The sequence below is a fragment of the Clytia hemisphaerica genome, unplaced genomic scaffold, assembly GCF_902728285.1.
Source record: "Clytia hemisphaerica strain Z4C2 unplaced genomic scaffold, Clytia hemisphaerica genome assembly, whole genome shotgun sequence".
NCBI lineage: Eukaryota > Metazoa > Cnidaria > Hydrozoa > Leptothecata > Clytiidae > Clytia > Clytia hemisphaerica.
This window is the reverse complement of record NW_027104020.1, coordinates 945,762-959,711: the sequence shown is the minus strand read 5'-3', so window position 1 is coordinate 959,711 and position 13,950 is coordinate 945,762. Positions and strand designations below refer to the sequence as shown.

Sequence of the window (13,950 nt, the reverse complement as noted above, 5' to 3'; positions counted from 1 at the left end):
AGGTCAGAAAATTTTAAATAGTCCCTCTAACGTTCGGAAAACTCTCGATTTTTACGAAACCTTTTAGTTTCGAAACATAACTTGTAAAAAAGGTCTTGTCTAAGGATAGGGAATTTTAGGAAAATGGAAGAAAATTTTCGAAAATTCTATAATATAAACCTTTAACCTTTTTAGATGTTCCGATTATCAGTTACACGAAGAACGCCAGTGTGATCCAAGGTGATGATGGGACATTAAGTTGTATCGCACATGCTGAGCCTGCACCAACCATTCAATGGTTCTATGGAAGCACTGGTCCTTTGAGCACCGATACTGACTATCAGGTAAGCTTCTGCTCTCCTCATTCTATACAAGTCGCATGTTTGTTTGGAACTTTGTTTGGTTCTTATCTAGTACTGCTTCTTTGAGATCATTTAAAAACACTGTGACACTGTACCTCAGTATATCACATTTATCGCTGGAGTAAAAAACTTAAATTTTGAGCTTTTTAGTAAATACCTATCCTTGTGTAGGTAAAGCTCTTTCCAGCGCCTTCCACTCAAATGTATCAATGGTACATGCAATGGCACCACGTGGAATTTTGTCATTTTTCTGTTGTTTTTTCTACCCAATACGTCACTTGCAAGCAATCAGCTGTTTTAAAAGTGACGTGAAGTCAGAAGCCTTTTCAGCTGTTTATATCCTAAATTGTATTTTTATTGAAATTTTAAGATTGATGAAACGACAACGAATCATGACTACTATACTGAAGTTTCATCCAACTTGACGATCAAAGATGTTCAGCGGTTGACAGATGTCGGATTGTACTCGTGCAAAGCTGTCAATCTCATTGGACATGACGAAGAACCTTTGAGTTTGTCTGTTGCATGTAAGATTTTTTTGAACATTCAAAAAATTTTCTTTTAAAGTAAGAAATCGTTTTCTAGAAATACACTTCAATTCCAAATAATGCGTTATTATCGCAAACGTATGTTTCAAAGATTTGATTTTATTAAGTGATGCATGAAATGCTAAATAGTGGAACCCTGTAATTACAAATAATCTTTGTATCTTTGCTTCAGATTCTCCCATTGAAGAAACAGTACCGACAGATATTACCGTTAACGAAGGCGATCCATTCAACATCATGTACGAGGTTCGTGGTGTCCCTGAAGTCACCTACACCTGGACCCTCAATGATACGGTACTGGCTCCTTCGGCCACAACGGAAGTTGATAGTCAACCACGGACCGTTTACGACATATACCGGTCAAGCACTTATTCCAGTACATCGGCCACGCCTGAGGAAGGAGGTGTTTACAACATCACTGCGTCCAACGAACATGGCTCTGTATCAACTCCAGTCAATGTCATCGTCCTATGTGAGTAGAATCTGGGTCAAAATATAATGAGAATTTTGGTTTTTAGAAATTTAAAGTTCGGCGAGAATATCGCCGTCTAATGTTAAAACTTAGAGTTAAAACTCTATCCTTCCAAAATATTTGATTGTAGCTTCCCGACATCTATCAGAAGAATGAGCTGAATGAGGAGGTTTAGAGTTAATGAGTTTACTAAAAAATCAAATTTCTAGTTTGGTTCGATTATAAATCATTCTCGCGCTTATGAGGGCATAAACAATTACGTAACACCCTTGTATGAGGTGTGATGTTTTTTGCCATGTTTTTGAGACATGTCATAACTTACCTGAGTTTGAAATAAAAATGGAGGTTTCACCATCTTCTTAAAAATCCAATTTTCGCTTTATGCTGTACCTGGCTGTACGGTACAAAGGAGGCTAAAATGGTGTGTGCTGTTGGTACCAAAATTCCATGTTTAGATGTAAGCGCTCTTCATCACATATACTTTCAAACTTTCCTTTAGATTCACCACGTGTAACTCTTTCGAGTACCAGCAAAATCAATGCCGGAACTGGACCACAATATTTAGAATGTGTAGTCCATAGCAACCCAGCATCAACAATCGAATGGTATAAAGATGGCGCGTTATTATCAAACAATGCCGATTATGACATCACAACGAGTACGACTTCATCAGATAGTTTCAAAACAAACATGACGTCATTATTGACGTTCCAGAGTGCCAGTAAAGATGATTCGGGGAATTATACGTGTAAAGCCGCCAACAACAGGGGAACCAAAGAAGTTGAAACTGAATTAATTGTTTGCTGTGAGTATTTTCATTTTGCGGATTGTTTCTTCTTTACCGTTGTAGTTTTATTTAAAGGTTTTGTTTTTACAAAAGTGTTCCCGTTTCATACCAGACACATATTTCATATCAGGACGGTGTCTGCCTATTGTATATTATGCTGATATAAGCAATTTTTCCTCTTTCTGACCATCTTACTCCACATCCGTGTCAATCCAATGCGAAAAAGCTTGTGAATTAAAATTGATGAGTAAGAAAACGATACCACTCTTATTTAAAAACAAAACCTTTAAAATTAAATTGACCTAATCTTGTAGATTCTTCGTAGTGAAACATAAAAGCCCTCAGACGTGTATAACCAAAATCAAAATAAAACATAACCGGTTTAAAACGACATTCCGACCTGTCTTTTTCAAGTTCAAGTTCAATTCAATTCTTGAGATTCTAAGACATGATATGTAGAATTTTGATTACAGATTTTGAATAACTGATTTTGAATGTTGTTATGCTATCAATCTTTTTAATTGTTGTTTCCATGATATATTGATTGGTTTGAATGTCGTCAAAATTTTAACTCAAACGAAACGATATAAGAGAGACACAAGAATGAGATATTTTCAATCTATAATCCCGTCTATCATTTCTTTCAGAGTTTCAATATTTTTGATCTTTTTGTCCCCATGAATTTATAGATATTAAAGTCGTCATTATTTTATTTTAAAGAAAACGATAGGATCCAACTTGAGAAACAAAAGAGTGAGATATTTTCAATCTATAATCCCGTCTATCATTTCTTTCAGACCCACCAATTGTGACTCCGCATTTTCCGATCAGTAACCAAACAGTAGATGTGATCGAGTATTCATGGCCGTCACTCACGTGTAACATCGATTCCAACCCAGTCTCCAACGTTCAATGGTTCTACTCATCAGACGGGGGTGTGACTTACCAAACGGTTACTGATCTTATATCTCAGCAAACACAAACAGTCCCTAATGAAGATTATGAGAGAGTTTTCAACACTTCTTTGCTTTTCCAAGCTAATGGAGCAGGAATTGAAAGAACGGATGAAGGAATGTATTATTGTAGAGCACAGAATGATTTGGGTTCGGCACAATCGGACCCGATCAATATCAATGTACAATGTAAGTGAAACTCTTGTTTAGATGTCCCACTTTTCGTCTAGACGATGTTATTGTCCGTTACAAAGGAATAGTAAACGCAGGAAACGGCTGGCAAACTGCCTGTAACCGGCTGTAAAATCTTTTTTCAGCAAAAAAATCGCTTGCGAATTTTCTTCGGCCTTGGGCTTTTTTCTTAGCTATAGTGATTTGTCTTAGACCATAGCATAATCTACTTTTTACCTACCTATTCTAATTTCGAAATTAAGTTTAAACAAAGTTTGCTTTCCAAAGTCATCCCATTGATCTCTTTTAATGTCAATTTGCATCTTTCAATGTAATGACTTCTTTCAATCTGTTTCAATCGAAGAATTTTTCTGTCAACTTTCTATCCAAAACAAAAACATCTCTTTTGGCTCTTATTTTATTCTAGAGCGCGGCATTGCCTGCTCTATCAATTAGAATAAGATATAAAGTCGGGCCTCTAAACTAGAGCTAATTCCAGCTGGTACACAACGTTGTTCTAACGTTCATCTAACGTCATGTTTGGACTTAAGTAAACTTTCTGTAAATTGAAATGACATATTTAAGAACTTATCAGCTTAACAGTTTGTGAGAGTACACGCTTTTTTTTATAAGAACAAACTATATAAGAACAAAAGGCTTCGCTGGCAAAAATGTTAAGAATATTTTAAGGCTTTGTCGACTCAAAAACACCCTATTTTTTAGGAAAAGGTTCAAAAATATCCACAAAATGGTCAAAATAAGAACATTAAGAACATTTTTAGGCTTAAAACTTAAAAAGTTAAGAACATCCGAAGGCTTCAGAAATTTTGGATGTTCTTATAAAAAAACGTGTATGCGGTATTTCTTGGTCCGATTCATCTGTGAAATAGATTACGTCAAAGCATTAGTAGAAACATACTTTATTACACGAATATTACTAGTCATTTTATTAACCCTATTCGGCCTAGGGGGGGGCTCTTTCTGTTCGGACGTCAAACTATTGGTAATAGCTCCTGAAATAATAGAGCTTTTGCCTTGAAATTTTCTGTAAATTCCTAACTTTTATTTAGCTTCAAAATAAAAAAAAATTTGACACCTAAAAATTTTCACACCTTGAGTATGATGACATTTCTGACAGTAAGGTGTCACAAAAATTGACACTTTTCCAATACAAATTTGTTTTCAATGTCTAATATATCGTTTAAACCGTAATTTATTGAATATTTAGGATAAAATAAGCATTTTAAACTCAGACAACTTTGTTCTAAAGCTTTTGTTAGAATACAATAGCTATTTATAAGAACAAAGGAAATTTTCGGTTTTTGCTCACCTTGGGCATGATGAGTGACGTCATCAAAAAAATTTTTTGTCAAAAGTTACCTTACGTGACAAAGATCTTGTGTGCCAAATTTCACCCAAAAAGACCAACTAGATCAAAAGTTAAGGGGTGGTACAGGAAAAGCCCCCCCCCCCCTAGTTCTGAACCGCCCCTAAAAGCCTAGGTTGAATAGGGTTTAACACGAAGTGAAAAATTTCGTGTCAATAAAAACCCCCTTCATTAAAACCAGCCGTTGTTTCTTTGAAAACGCTGAAAAATTCGTGTTAATTTCAGATCATGCAAATTTTCAAGGCCGTTAAATACTTTCCTAGTAATATTTGTGTAATAAGGTAATCGGTTTTTTATATTTTGTCAAGCTACGTCCTGTTTGGAGGTCTACATTTAAAGATGTACAGTACAGTCTCCATAGTTCGAACCTCTATAACTCGAATGTCTTCTTAACCTTGAACGAATTTTCTGTTCCTTTTAGTTAATAATGCCTCACAAACCTTACTCCATAACTTGAAATTTCCTTAACTCGAACAAATTTGCGTTCCCCGTGCGTGTTATAGAGATCCCACTGTAGTCAATAAAATATCTTAAATGCTAATTTGAAATTTTCTGCCTTATGGTCTAACTCAACTCTATTTCAATAATTTGTTTACTAGATGCTCCGACTTTCATCGCACCCGGATTAATGTCTGGATCACGGAACGCCACTCTCGGTGGATCTGAAACCTTTGTTTGTCGATTCGAAAGTGACCCTGAAGCAACCGCTACGTGGCAGAAAGACGGCGTGCCGATAAGCGTGTCCGATTACACGACGACGACGATTTCTACCACGGCGGACAAAGTAGTGAAAGAGAGCCGGTTGACCATTACTAGTATTGAGAGTGCAGACTTTGCAACGTACACGTGTCTGGCGCAGAATGTTGCTGGCCAAAGCAGTCAAGAAGAAATATTGAACGTACACTGTAAGTTGTTGCTCTTTTTGATGAAGAACTTTCTCATTTGTACAGTCAACTCTCTCTAATTCGAACCTCTATTATTCGAGCTTTTCTGTAATTCGAATTGAAATCTCCTCAGGTAGAAAGTCAAATAGAATACTTGTTCTAATTCGAATCTTTCTCTAATTCGAAGAAAATACTTGGTCCCTTAAAGATTGAATAAGAGAGGGTCAACTGTATCACATTCATTCAGTTTTTGTGAGCCTAAACTTGTAGTTGTTTACTTACTTACTCATACTTGTGTTGCAAGTTAATTTCTACTGTCAAAAAGTCCTCATAAAACTGATGCATGCAGAATCGTTTTAATGAATGGGATTAGCTAATTTTGTGATATTTCAAAGTTTGGTAGATATATAACCTCATTAGATTTGCTGAAACATTGTTTCGCAAAAAACAAGCAGTTTTAGAATACCGTAAATCCTCGAATAAGCGCCCAGCTCGAATAAGCGCCCCCTTTTAGTTAAAATAATATTATAAGCGCCACGCTCAAATAAGCGCCCCCTCCTTATTCGAATGTTGTTATTGATTGAATAAGATATTGAGTAGATACTTGTGTCTTAAAAAGAAAGAAAGCGATTAAGAATAAAATGATAGAAATTGTCAATTGGATTTTTCCAATTTTTCTTTTATTCATCCCTTTTTGAAAAATCAACCCTTTGAAACAGTTAAGTTTAAGCAGATTCCGAATTTGTTGGTATACGAATTTCTGAAATAAAAAAATAAGTGCCCCGCTCGAATAAGCGCCCCCCTTAGAGCCTGAAAAATTAAATAAGCGCCCGGGCGCTTATTCGAGGATTTACGATATGTACATAATTAACCATGAAAAAACTGTTAATAGATTACTAGTACATGCTTACTGGTAGCGCCAGATAATATTCTATGGCTTCCATCAGTAATGTAAATAAAGCTTGGAATACACGGGGACGAGATTTGAAAGAATCCTGGATTCTTCTTTGTTAATAGAAATTTTGCGCTGGGTCTGTTATCAAAAGCAATACAGTGGAACACACAAGGAGACATTTGAGTAATAGAGGTTTGAGCTATGAAGCCCGAGTAATAGAGGTTCGAGTTATGAAGACCGAGTAATAGAGGTTCGGGTTATGAAGACCGAGTAATAGAGGTTCGAGTTATGAAGACCGAGTATTAGAGTTCGAGTTCGAGTTATGAAGACCGAGTATTAGAGGTTCGAGTTATGAAGACCGAGTATTAGAGGTTCGAGTTATGAAGACCGAGTATTAGAGGTTCGAGTTATGAAGACCGAGTATTAGAGGTTCGAGTTATGAAGACCGAGTAATAGAGGTTCGAGTTATGAAGACTGAGTATTAGAGGTTCGAGTTATGAAGACCAAATAATAGAGGTTCGAGTTATGAAGACCGAGTATTAGTGGTTCGAGTTATGAAGACCGAGTATTAGAGGTTCGAGTTATGAAGACCAAATAATAGAGGTTCGAGTTATGAAGACTTCACTGTACTTTTTATTTCAATCAAGCAACTTTATTTTTTGTTTTTCAGTTTTACCGACATTCAACCCACTCACACAAACAGTGGTTGTTGGTGAAGGGGATTCCGTCATCTTGAATTGTTCTGCATTAGCCAATCCCATTCCTTCATACACATGGGTATCACCTGATGGAACAAATAATAATGGAGATTCCCTGGCAATCAGCTCTGCAGCGGTAAGAAGACACAGATTCGGAGAAAAATGATTCAGGAATTAGACATCAGAAGGCCCTATTTTGCTATTTGACGATTTGACAGTAAAAGTAACCTACTACAGTGTAAACTCTGTAACTTGAACACGTGTGGGGAACTTTTTCCGAGTTACAGAAAATCAAGTTATACACTCTTGTTTATAAGGGTTTGTTACCTGTTGTTACCTGAAAAGACCAAGACCTGTTCGAATTAAAGAGATATCCGAGGCACGAGTTAAAGAGACTTTACTGTGGATAAAACGGTTGTAAAATTACCAGAATAGTTTGAACTGATTCCGTTTTGAAACTTATTTTCAACTGTCAGAAAATAGGATTCATTAACTGACGCAATTCTCATTCCCTTTGCTCAATCAATACCATAAATACTCTCTGTAATCCGAAACCATTCTATAATTCGAAAAGTTAGACAGAATCAAGTGTATTCACTTTTTGTTTTGCAGACATCAGACAGTGGTTTATATAATTGCTCAGCCACCAACAGTGAAGGAACCAGTTTGGATCATTTCACTGTCCAATTGATCGTTGCCAGTAAGTTTCTTTCAGCATACATTCCTTTGATTTGATCTTAATATTTTATCATCAATTCACCTTAAATGTGGTAGCACTCTTTTTTGGCCATCATGTGAAAACCATGTCAACGTAATTATAGTAATTTCCTTGAGAGTGGTTTCTACATGATAGCAAAAATGGTGCACAGTGTTAAAATTAATGGGCTTTAAGTATCTTTCTTTTCAACTCATTTAAAAGAATCGAATCTGAATACCAGATATTTTTAAGGGTTGTATAGCCAAATTCATTTTAATATCGATACCAGTGTCTTCTGTTTTTAACACTCTTATCTTTCCATTGACCCGAAGAATTTCTCAACTTTAAAATTGATTGCCGGTGGGCTAAGAGATTCAACATATCAATTTCACTTCCTAAGGGCTTTTATATGAGTCAGTACACATGACAAAATCTCAGGTTTTCATTGGTCCATACTTTCTCAGGGGTCCGATTAAGACTTAGTGTCTATTAATTTGTAAAATGATTGGTAAAACAAACTACTTTTCTTATCTCAAGTTCCGCCCAACATCACGGTAACACCCACTTGCGTGACTTCCGGTAGCGTGACGACTTGCACATGCGCTGCTTCTGGTGACCCACAACCAGAATTCTATTGGACTAAATACGGTGAAAATGGTATCTTTCAGAATGGTTCCGTTTTGACGGTACCGAAGGAAGAATTCAATGATGGTGTATATCTTTGTCATGCATCCAATGCAGGTGCAACTGTATCCGTACCTTTCCCTGTGGCTGTATTTGGTAAGTTACGTTAACAAACAATCAACTTGATAGGTTTTCATTGGAATTTTCCTTCTGATTAGCATCTACACGATCCTTTCGGATGTCATTTTCCACCCTAAGATAGACTATACTTATTCGAGGATTTACGGTAAAACAATTCACAACTTAATTGCAGTTTATTCATCAGGTCTCATTAGAATTTAATCAAGGCCCTTAGATAAGTTGATAAGCATTCTTATAGTATAATATAAACCAAACCCTAGGGAGATACTAACCCACTGTTTGAATTCAGAATTTGAAATGGACAGTCTTCAATGATTTTCCCATTCTTTTTACAAAGGTACTTTAATGACGGAATGGACGTATTGGAGTGGTTGTAACAATTCATGCGGCGCTGGAACCCGCTTCCGAACACGGTTGTGTAACTTGGATTCATGTATCGATCCGGCATATGAATCAGAAAGTTGTATTGGAAACTGTCTAGGTGAGTGAACTTTTTTGCTCACCTAATCTGTAAGAAACGTGAAAGATTCACAATCGTCTATTTTTTGTCTACACGAGAAAGGTTCTGGGTGCATATTCTTAATAATACACATTTTTAATAAGATCACCAGCCTGATATTTTCCAATGTTTAAGAACAAATAAGCAACACGCTGAGCTTCGCATTTCATTATAGATTCTTGAAAGCATATATGCCCTCCCACCGAGGATGAGTGAATCAAGTAAGATAATCTGCGAATTGAACGGGTTTTGAAATTACAATTGCTTACTTTGTTTTCATTTAGGAGTACCAATCCCCATCATGTCAGAATTCGAAGGCGACCCTTACATTGCATTGTATGTTTTGGTTCCCATAGCAGCCGTTCTCGCTGCCGTAGCATTGATATGGTTGGCAAGGAAACCAAGGTACCATTATAAGTCTAACTTCATAAAACACAATTTCCTAGAAAACTAACGTCGACAGTTTGTGAAGCTCAGGGAAATTGAGACTGTTCGCTTTTGGGTTTTTGTTTATAAATATATTTCAAAAAAAGAATAAAATGATTAAATAGTATTTTTACATAATTTACAATTGGCGAGAATTGCCAGATTCATCGGTAACATAAATCAATGGGACGTCATCATAAGGGGTGGTACTTTTTTGGGCGGGTTGTCCGCCAGTGGTGGCGTCATCGCCACCAGCAAGAACACTGTCAGGGACGTCTGTTTTGTCTTCTGGGGTGACATCTTGTTCGACCTCTTTCACTTTCGAAACGTTTTGACGTTGTTGAATATCGACTTTGCAAGAGCTTTCTGCACCCTTATTGATATCTTTAACAATATCTTTGACAATATCGCATGATGAGCCAGGACCAATCTTTTCGGTAGATTTCGAGGCTACTTGGCTGAAATTGGTAGAGCTGCTAAGTGCAGTTTCTTCTTTCTTTGTACCGTGGCCGTTTCTGCCTGATTTTTGTCCATGTTTTTTTCGACAAAAGATGGTTGACCAACAACTGAATAATCTACAGCCCTTTTTGGCTTGTTTTTCTTGTAATTCTCCAAGAGCAGCCTCAAGTGATAGCTATAACAAATACGTGTTGTGTAGATTAATGTGATTTCAATTTTTCGAGCGCTTTGGCTTGTAAAAATTACTCCTAAAGTGATTTAGAATATTGGAAAAATATTTTTTTCTCAAAAATCGTTTATTCTCTCTCTCCAGGCTAGCCCTGAAAATGCATTACAGTAACTTACATAAACTGACCCTTTAAATGTTGCGTTTGTTGAAAAAATACCAGCTTACACCAAAGAAAACATAAAATATCAAAACCTGGTAAAAATTTTGAGTCTGACCCTGACCCGATTCTTATTCGAATAGATCCGAAGTTTCATTGTACCGGTCAAATTATATGGCTATACATTCGGATGCGATGGAACAACATTGTCCAATTCGATAAATTATACCTACCTTTTCTGCATCAGTGCTCTTCAAGTTAACCTCCAACTTTTGTAATTTCTCATTTTTAGTCGCTATTTCTTCTTTCTAAAAGGTGAATTTGAAAGAATTTGAAGACGTCCAAACACCATTCAAAATAGATTGACCCTGCCTCCTTACCAATGGAGTATCAGTTTTTTAATGCTTACGATGCGTCATTTTTAATTAGAGTATTCTCTGGTGTACGTTAGAAACGTAAATGAAACCCGGGATACACGGGGACGAGGTTGGCTACTTCCTTCCCTCCACTTAAGTTATTGTACACTCAAAGCACTATGTAGTTTGATATATTATATTTCAATGTAAATTGGTCTCGATATCATCGGAAGAAAATCGGTCTTTATTACCCCCTGGAAATTTTAGAATAACTTTTTACCTACTGGAAAAATGAAAATTTCTCCTTTTATACCCCCTGATAATTCTTCTCCTATTACCCCCTGGAAATTTTCGTCCACCCTGTATGGATATAAAATTGCCCAATTATCGCTTACCTGGCTTTCAATAAGCAAGTCTTTTTGACTTGCTTGTTTTAATTCATCCTCCAAACCAGCAATTTTAATGTTAGCAGCTTCTAGGGCCGCTTCTTTCCCTGACAACTCAGCGTCTTTTTCACGCTTCTGTTCTTGGAGGAGCGCTGTTAAAGCCTCAACGCGCTTTTTTAAAGATGTGATCTCGTCGTCTTTTGAAGAGAGCCGACCTTCAACTTCCTATAAAGAAAAACAATTTGATAAATTGGTTGGTGGTTTGCTTTAAGCTTCATGTTCTAATAATCATCAGCTACATTTTGACTCGTGATGTAGAGCCATTCAAACCTATCTTCATTCATACTGATTTGATGTCTTTCACCATATACTGATGTGGTTGCCATATACTAACATATACTGCCTACATTAGAATTAGAACTGAGAAGTTGTATCTCAAATTCATCCAATCATAGAGTAGTGCTCTGTGCTTGTCGGAAATTTTTAATTTCTAAATATGAAAATTTACATACAAAGTAAAATTCGTATTACCTTTGCCTTTTCGGCATTTTTCGCCTCAATCTCTTGAGCCTTTTTCAGTGCGATGTCACGACTCGTCAACTCTTCTGTCAGCTCCTTTTGAAAGCTTTTTAAGAATTTGTCTTGGTCTTTCAAGATCTCACTATACCCTTGGTTCTTTTCATTGAGTGTTTTAACCTCAGTTTCCAATTTCTAAAGTCAAAATATGAAAAGTTAGGTTGTCCGTCTATTTTTCAGCAAACTCTCATATATTCGAATCCATCAATGATTCGAACTAATGTCCAGTTCCCGTCTAGGGGGTGACCCTCTTGAAATACTTTGTTTAGTCTCTGTAATTCGAACAAATAAGATTCCCCTTGCTCAAATTCGAATTAACGAGAGTCAACCGTAGTCATTCGACTGTTAAGTATTACCTCAATAGACGATATCGGATTTAGATAAATGCAATGCATTCTGGTTTCTAGGGACTCTCAAAGGAATTATAATCTATTATAATTGATCTATTATAATTCCTTTGAGAGTCCCTAGAAACCAGAATGCATTGCATTTATCTAAATCCGATATCGTCTATTGGTTTGTCTTTTCGTTGAAAATCATATCAATGAAACCGATGATGGTAAAGTCAAAAATTTAAAGCTATAAAACTTTGTACCGTCTTACCTTAATTTTTTCGTTGTTGACCTTCTTAAATTTGTCAAATTCAACTTCTCTTTCTTTCATTTCAGAGGTCAGTTTGTTGATTCTCAAATCTTTCTCTTTGATTTGAGAATTGTAATCTCGTAAACGTTGACGTTGCTTCAGTATTATCTACAACACGAGAGAAAGGAAAATGATTCTTTATGACTCCATTTCAACGGGGCTGTAACAAAATTATTGACAGAGACCCATTCTTCCCTTGACTAATTTTTACTATAACTTTTTCCCCGATATAAAGTTGCCTGTGTTTAAAGATAGCGTTATATTCCACCAACTTGTCGTAATTATAGTCTGGTATAAGGTAAATTGTACACGATTGTAAATTCTGTGCTTGAAAACAAAAATATAAAGATGACAGTGGAGCATCCATAATTCAACACAAACAGGGAACCCAATTTTGTTCAAATCATGGAAATTACAAGTTGTGGAGTAAGGTTTTTAAAGCATTGTTTACTAAAGGTGCCGTAGTATAGTGGTAGTCGACCTTGGCTTCTGTGCAGGCGGCCAGGGTTCGATTCCCACTCACGGCAGTTCACTTGGCAAGTGAACGTTCCTTCGCCCGGGTTAACCCATGCCATGTGAGGGGAATTGGGTAGTCAGTTCAAGGTGCTGACGGGACGCTCATTAGTAAGCGTCTATAGTTGCGAGAATAGGACTCTAAAGCCTCCTGCAACTCAACCAAATAGAAATAGAAAAGATACCATGAAACTTATTCGAGTTGAAGAGACGAGTTATAGAGGTTCGAGTTAAAGAGACTCCACTGTAGCAAGGAAAGAACTTTCGTACCTGTTTCTGGTCACCTAAACGAGCTTCGAATTGCTCAATGCGTTTTGTTTTAGCTTTTAAATAAAGCTGGGAATCGCTCGAGCTAGAATCGCTCGCGTGTAGTACACTCGACGCTCTCGGATGTAGTATAGTAGATGCTTTGGGATGTAAGATGGAGGATTCCCGGGCGTGTAGTTGCGTGGAAGATTTCATATGGAAGAGAGTGGAATCTCTCTTCTTTAGGATCATGTTAGCTGTGCGTGCTTGCATGATCATAGATTCACGCGGTGTGAGAGTTGTTTCTGACTCATTCCTTTTGGCAATCATACTGGCGGTTCGAGCCTGCATTAAGCTAGATTCTGGCGCATGTAGAGTCGTCTCAGTGGCCGAAGCCTGTTCACGGTCCATGGCCACGTAGCTGAATTATTCAACCCAAATGCGGTATCCGATAAAAATTGTTTAATATGTCCCACTAAACGATCGATAGAAAAATGTTTTTTTCTCTAATTGCCAATGTACTGTCTTGATTTGCTCAAATACTTCTTTGAATCTTCGTAAAAACTCCAGGGGCTTTCGGTTGATCCACTATCAGTTGATTGATAAGATGCCAAAAATGATATCCAAATATCGATTCAGCAAATTGTGAACTGCGGACTGCTGTCTTAACTTCGTCGAATTTTCGAATAACTGAGCAATAGTTCAGTCAAAGTACAAATTTCATTGGTTGAAATATTTTATTGACGTCAAATATTACTTTTTGATTATCTGACGCCAAATCATACTTTTTTTTCACTCTATTTTTTTTAGCATAATTAAAATTTCGCATAATTATAACTACTAGCCGTCCCGGCGTCGTCCGAGACGACCCTTTAACATGATTATTACGCTCGCTTCGCTCGCTTTCACTTTAGAAATTACAC

The 13,950-nt window shown here is 36.8% G+C and overlaps 2 protein-coding genes across 2 annotated transcripts in view; one reads left to right on the top strand and one right to left on the bottom strand.

The window, feature by feature from the left end:
• LOC136811555 (hemicentin-1-like) overlaps positions 1-9,938 on the top strand; it is a 32,161-nt gene extending 22,223 nt beyond the window's left edge. The window contains exons 25-36 of the mRNA XM_067068176.1: positions 175-323; positions 712-868; positions 1,062-1,361; positions 1,861-2,166; positions 2,946-3,290; positions 5,259-5,564; positions 7,109-7,272; positions 7,749-7,836; positions 8,371-8,613; positions 8,936-9,079; positions 9,382-9,502; positions 9,686-9,938. Of these exons, the coding sequence (XP_066924277.1) occupies positions 175-323; positions 712-868; positions 1,062-1,361; positions 1,861-2,166; positions 2,946-3,290; positions 5,259-5,564; positions 7,109-7,272; positions 7,749-7,836; positions 8,371-8,613; positions 8,936-9,079; positions 9,382-9,502; positions 9,686-9,938 (2,576 nt within the window). The remainder of the gene's footprint in view (positions 1-174; positions 324-711; positions 869-1,061; positions 1,362-1,860; positions 2,167-2,945; positions 3,291-5,258; positions 5,565-7,108; positions 7,273-7,748; positions 7,837-8,370; positions 8,614-8,935; positions 9,080-9,381; positions 9,503-9,685) is intronic.
• Positions 9,939-10,817: 879 nt separating this feature from the next.
• LOC136811554 (tropomyosin-like) lies at positions 10,818-13,517 on the bottom strand. The gene is made up of 5 exons (XM_067068175.1): positions 13,052-13,517; positions 12,230-12,376; positions 11,582-11,761; positions 11,060-11,275; positions 10,818-10,841 (listed from the first exon to the last, which is right to left on the bottom strand). Exons 1-5 carry the CDS (start codon positions 13,436-13,438, stop codon positions 10,818-10,820), a joined length of 954 nt encoding a protein of 317 aa, XP_066924276.1. The 5' UTR covers positions 13,439-13,517.
• Positions 13,518-13,950: the final 433 nt, after the last annotated feature.

What these genes read in the sequence shown, in the direction of transcription:
- LOC136811554 (XM_067068175.1), bottom strand. Translation starts at nt 13,438, where the DNA reads ATGGACCGTGAACAGGCTTCGGCCACTGAGACGACTCTACATGCGCCA. An exon ending in TCAACAACGAAAAAATTAAG is followed by an intron (nt 11,762 to 12,229) that starts GTAAGACGGTAC and finishes TTTTGACTTTAG; the next exon opens with AAATTGGAAACTGAGGTTAA. An exon ending in ACTTGCTTATTGAAAGCCAG is followed by an intron (nt 10,842 to 11,059) that starts GTAAGCGATAAT and finishes CAAACTACATAG; the next exon opens with TGCTTTGAGTGTACAATAAC.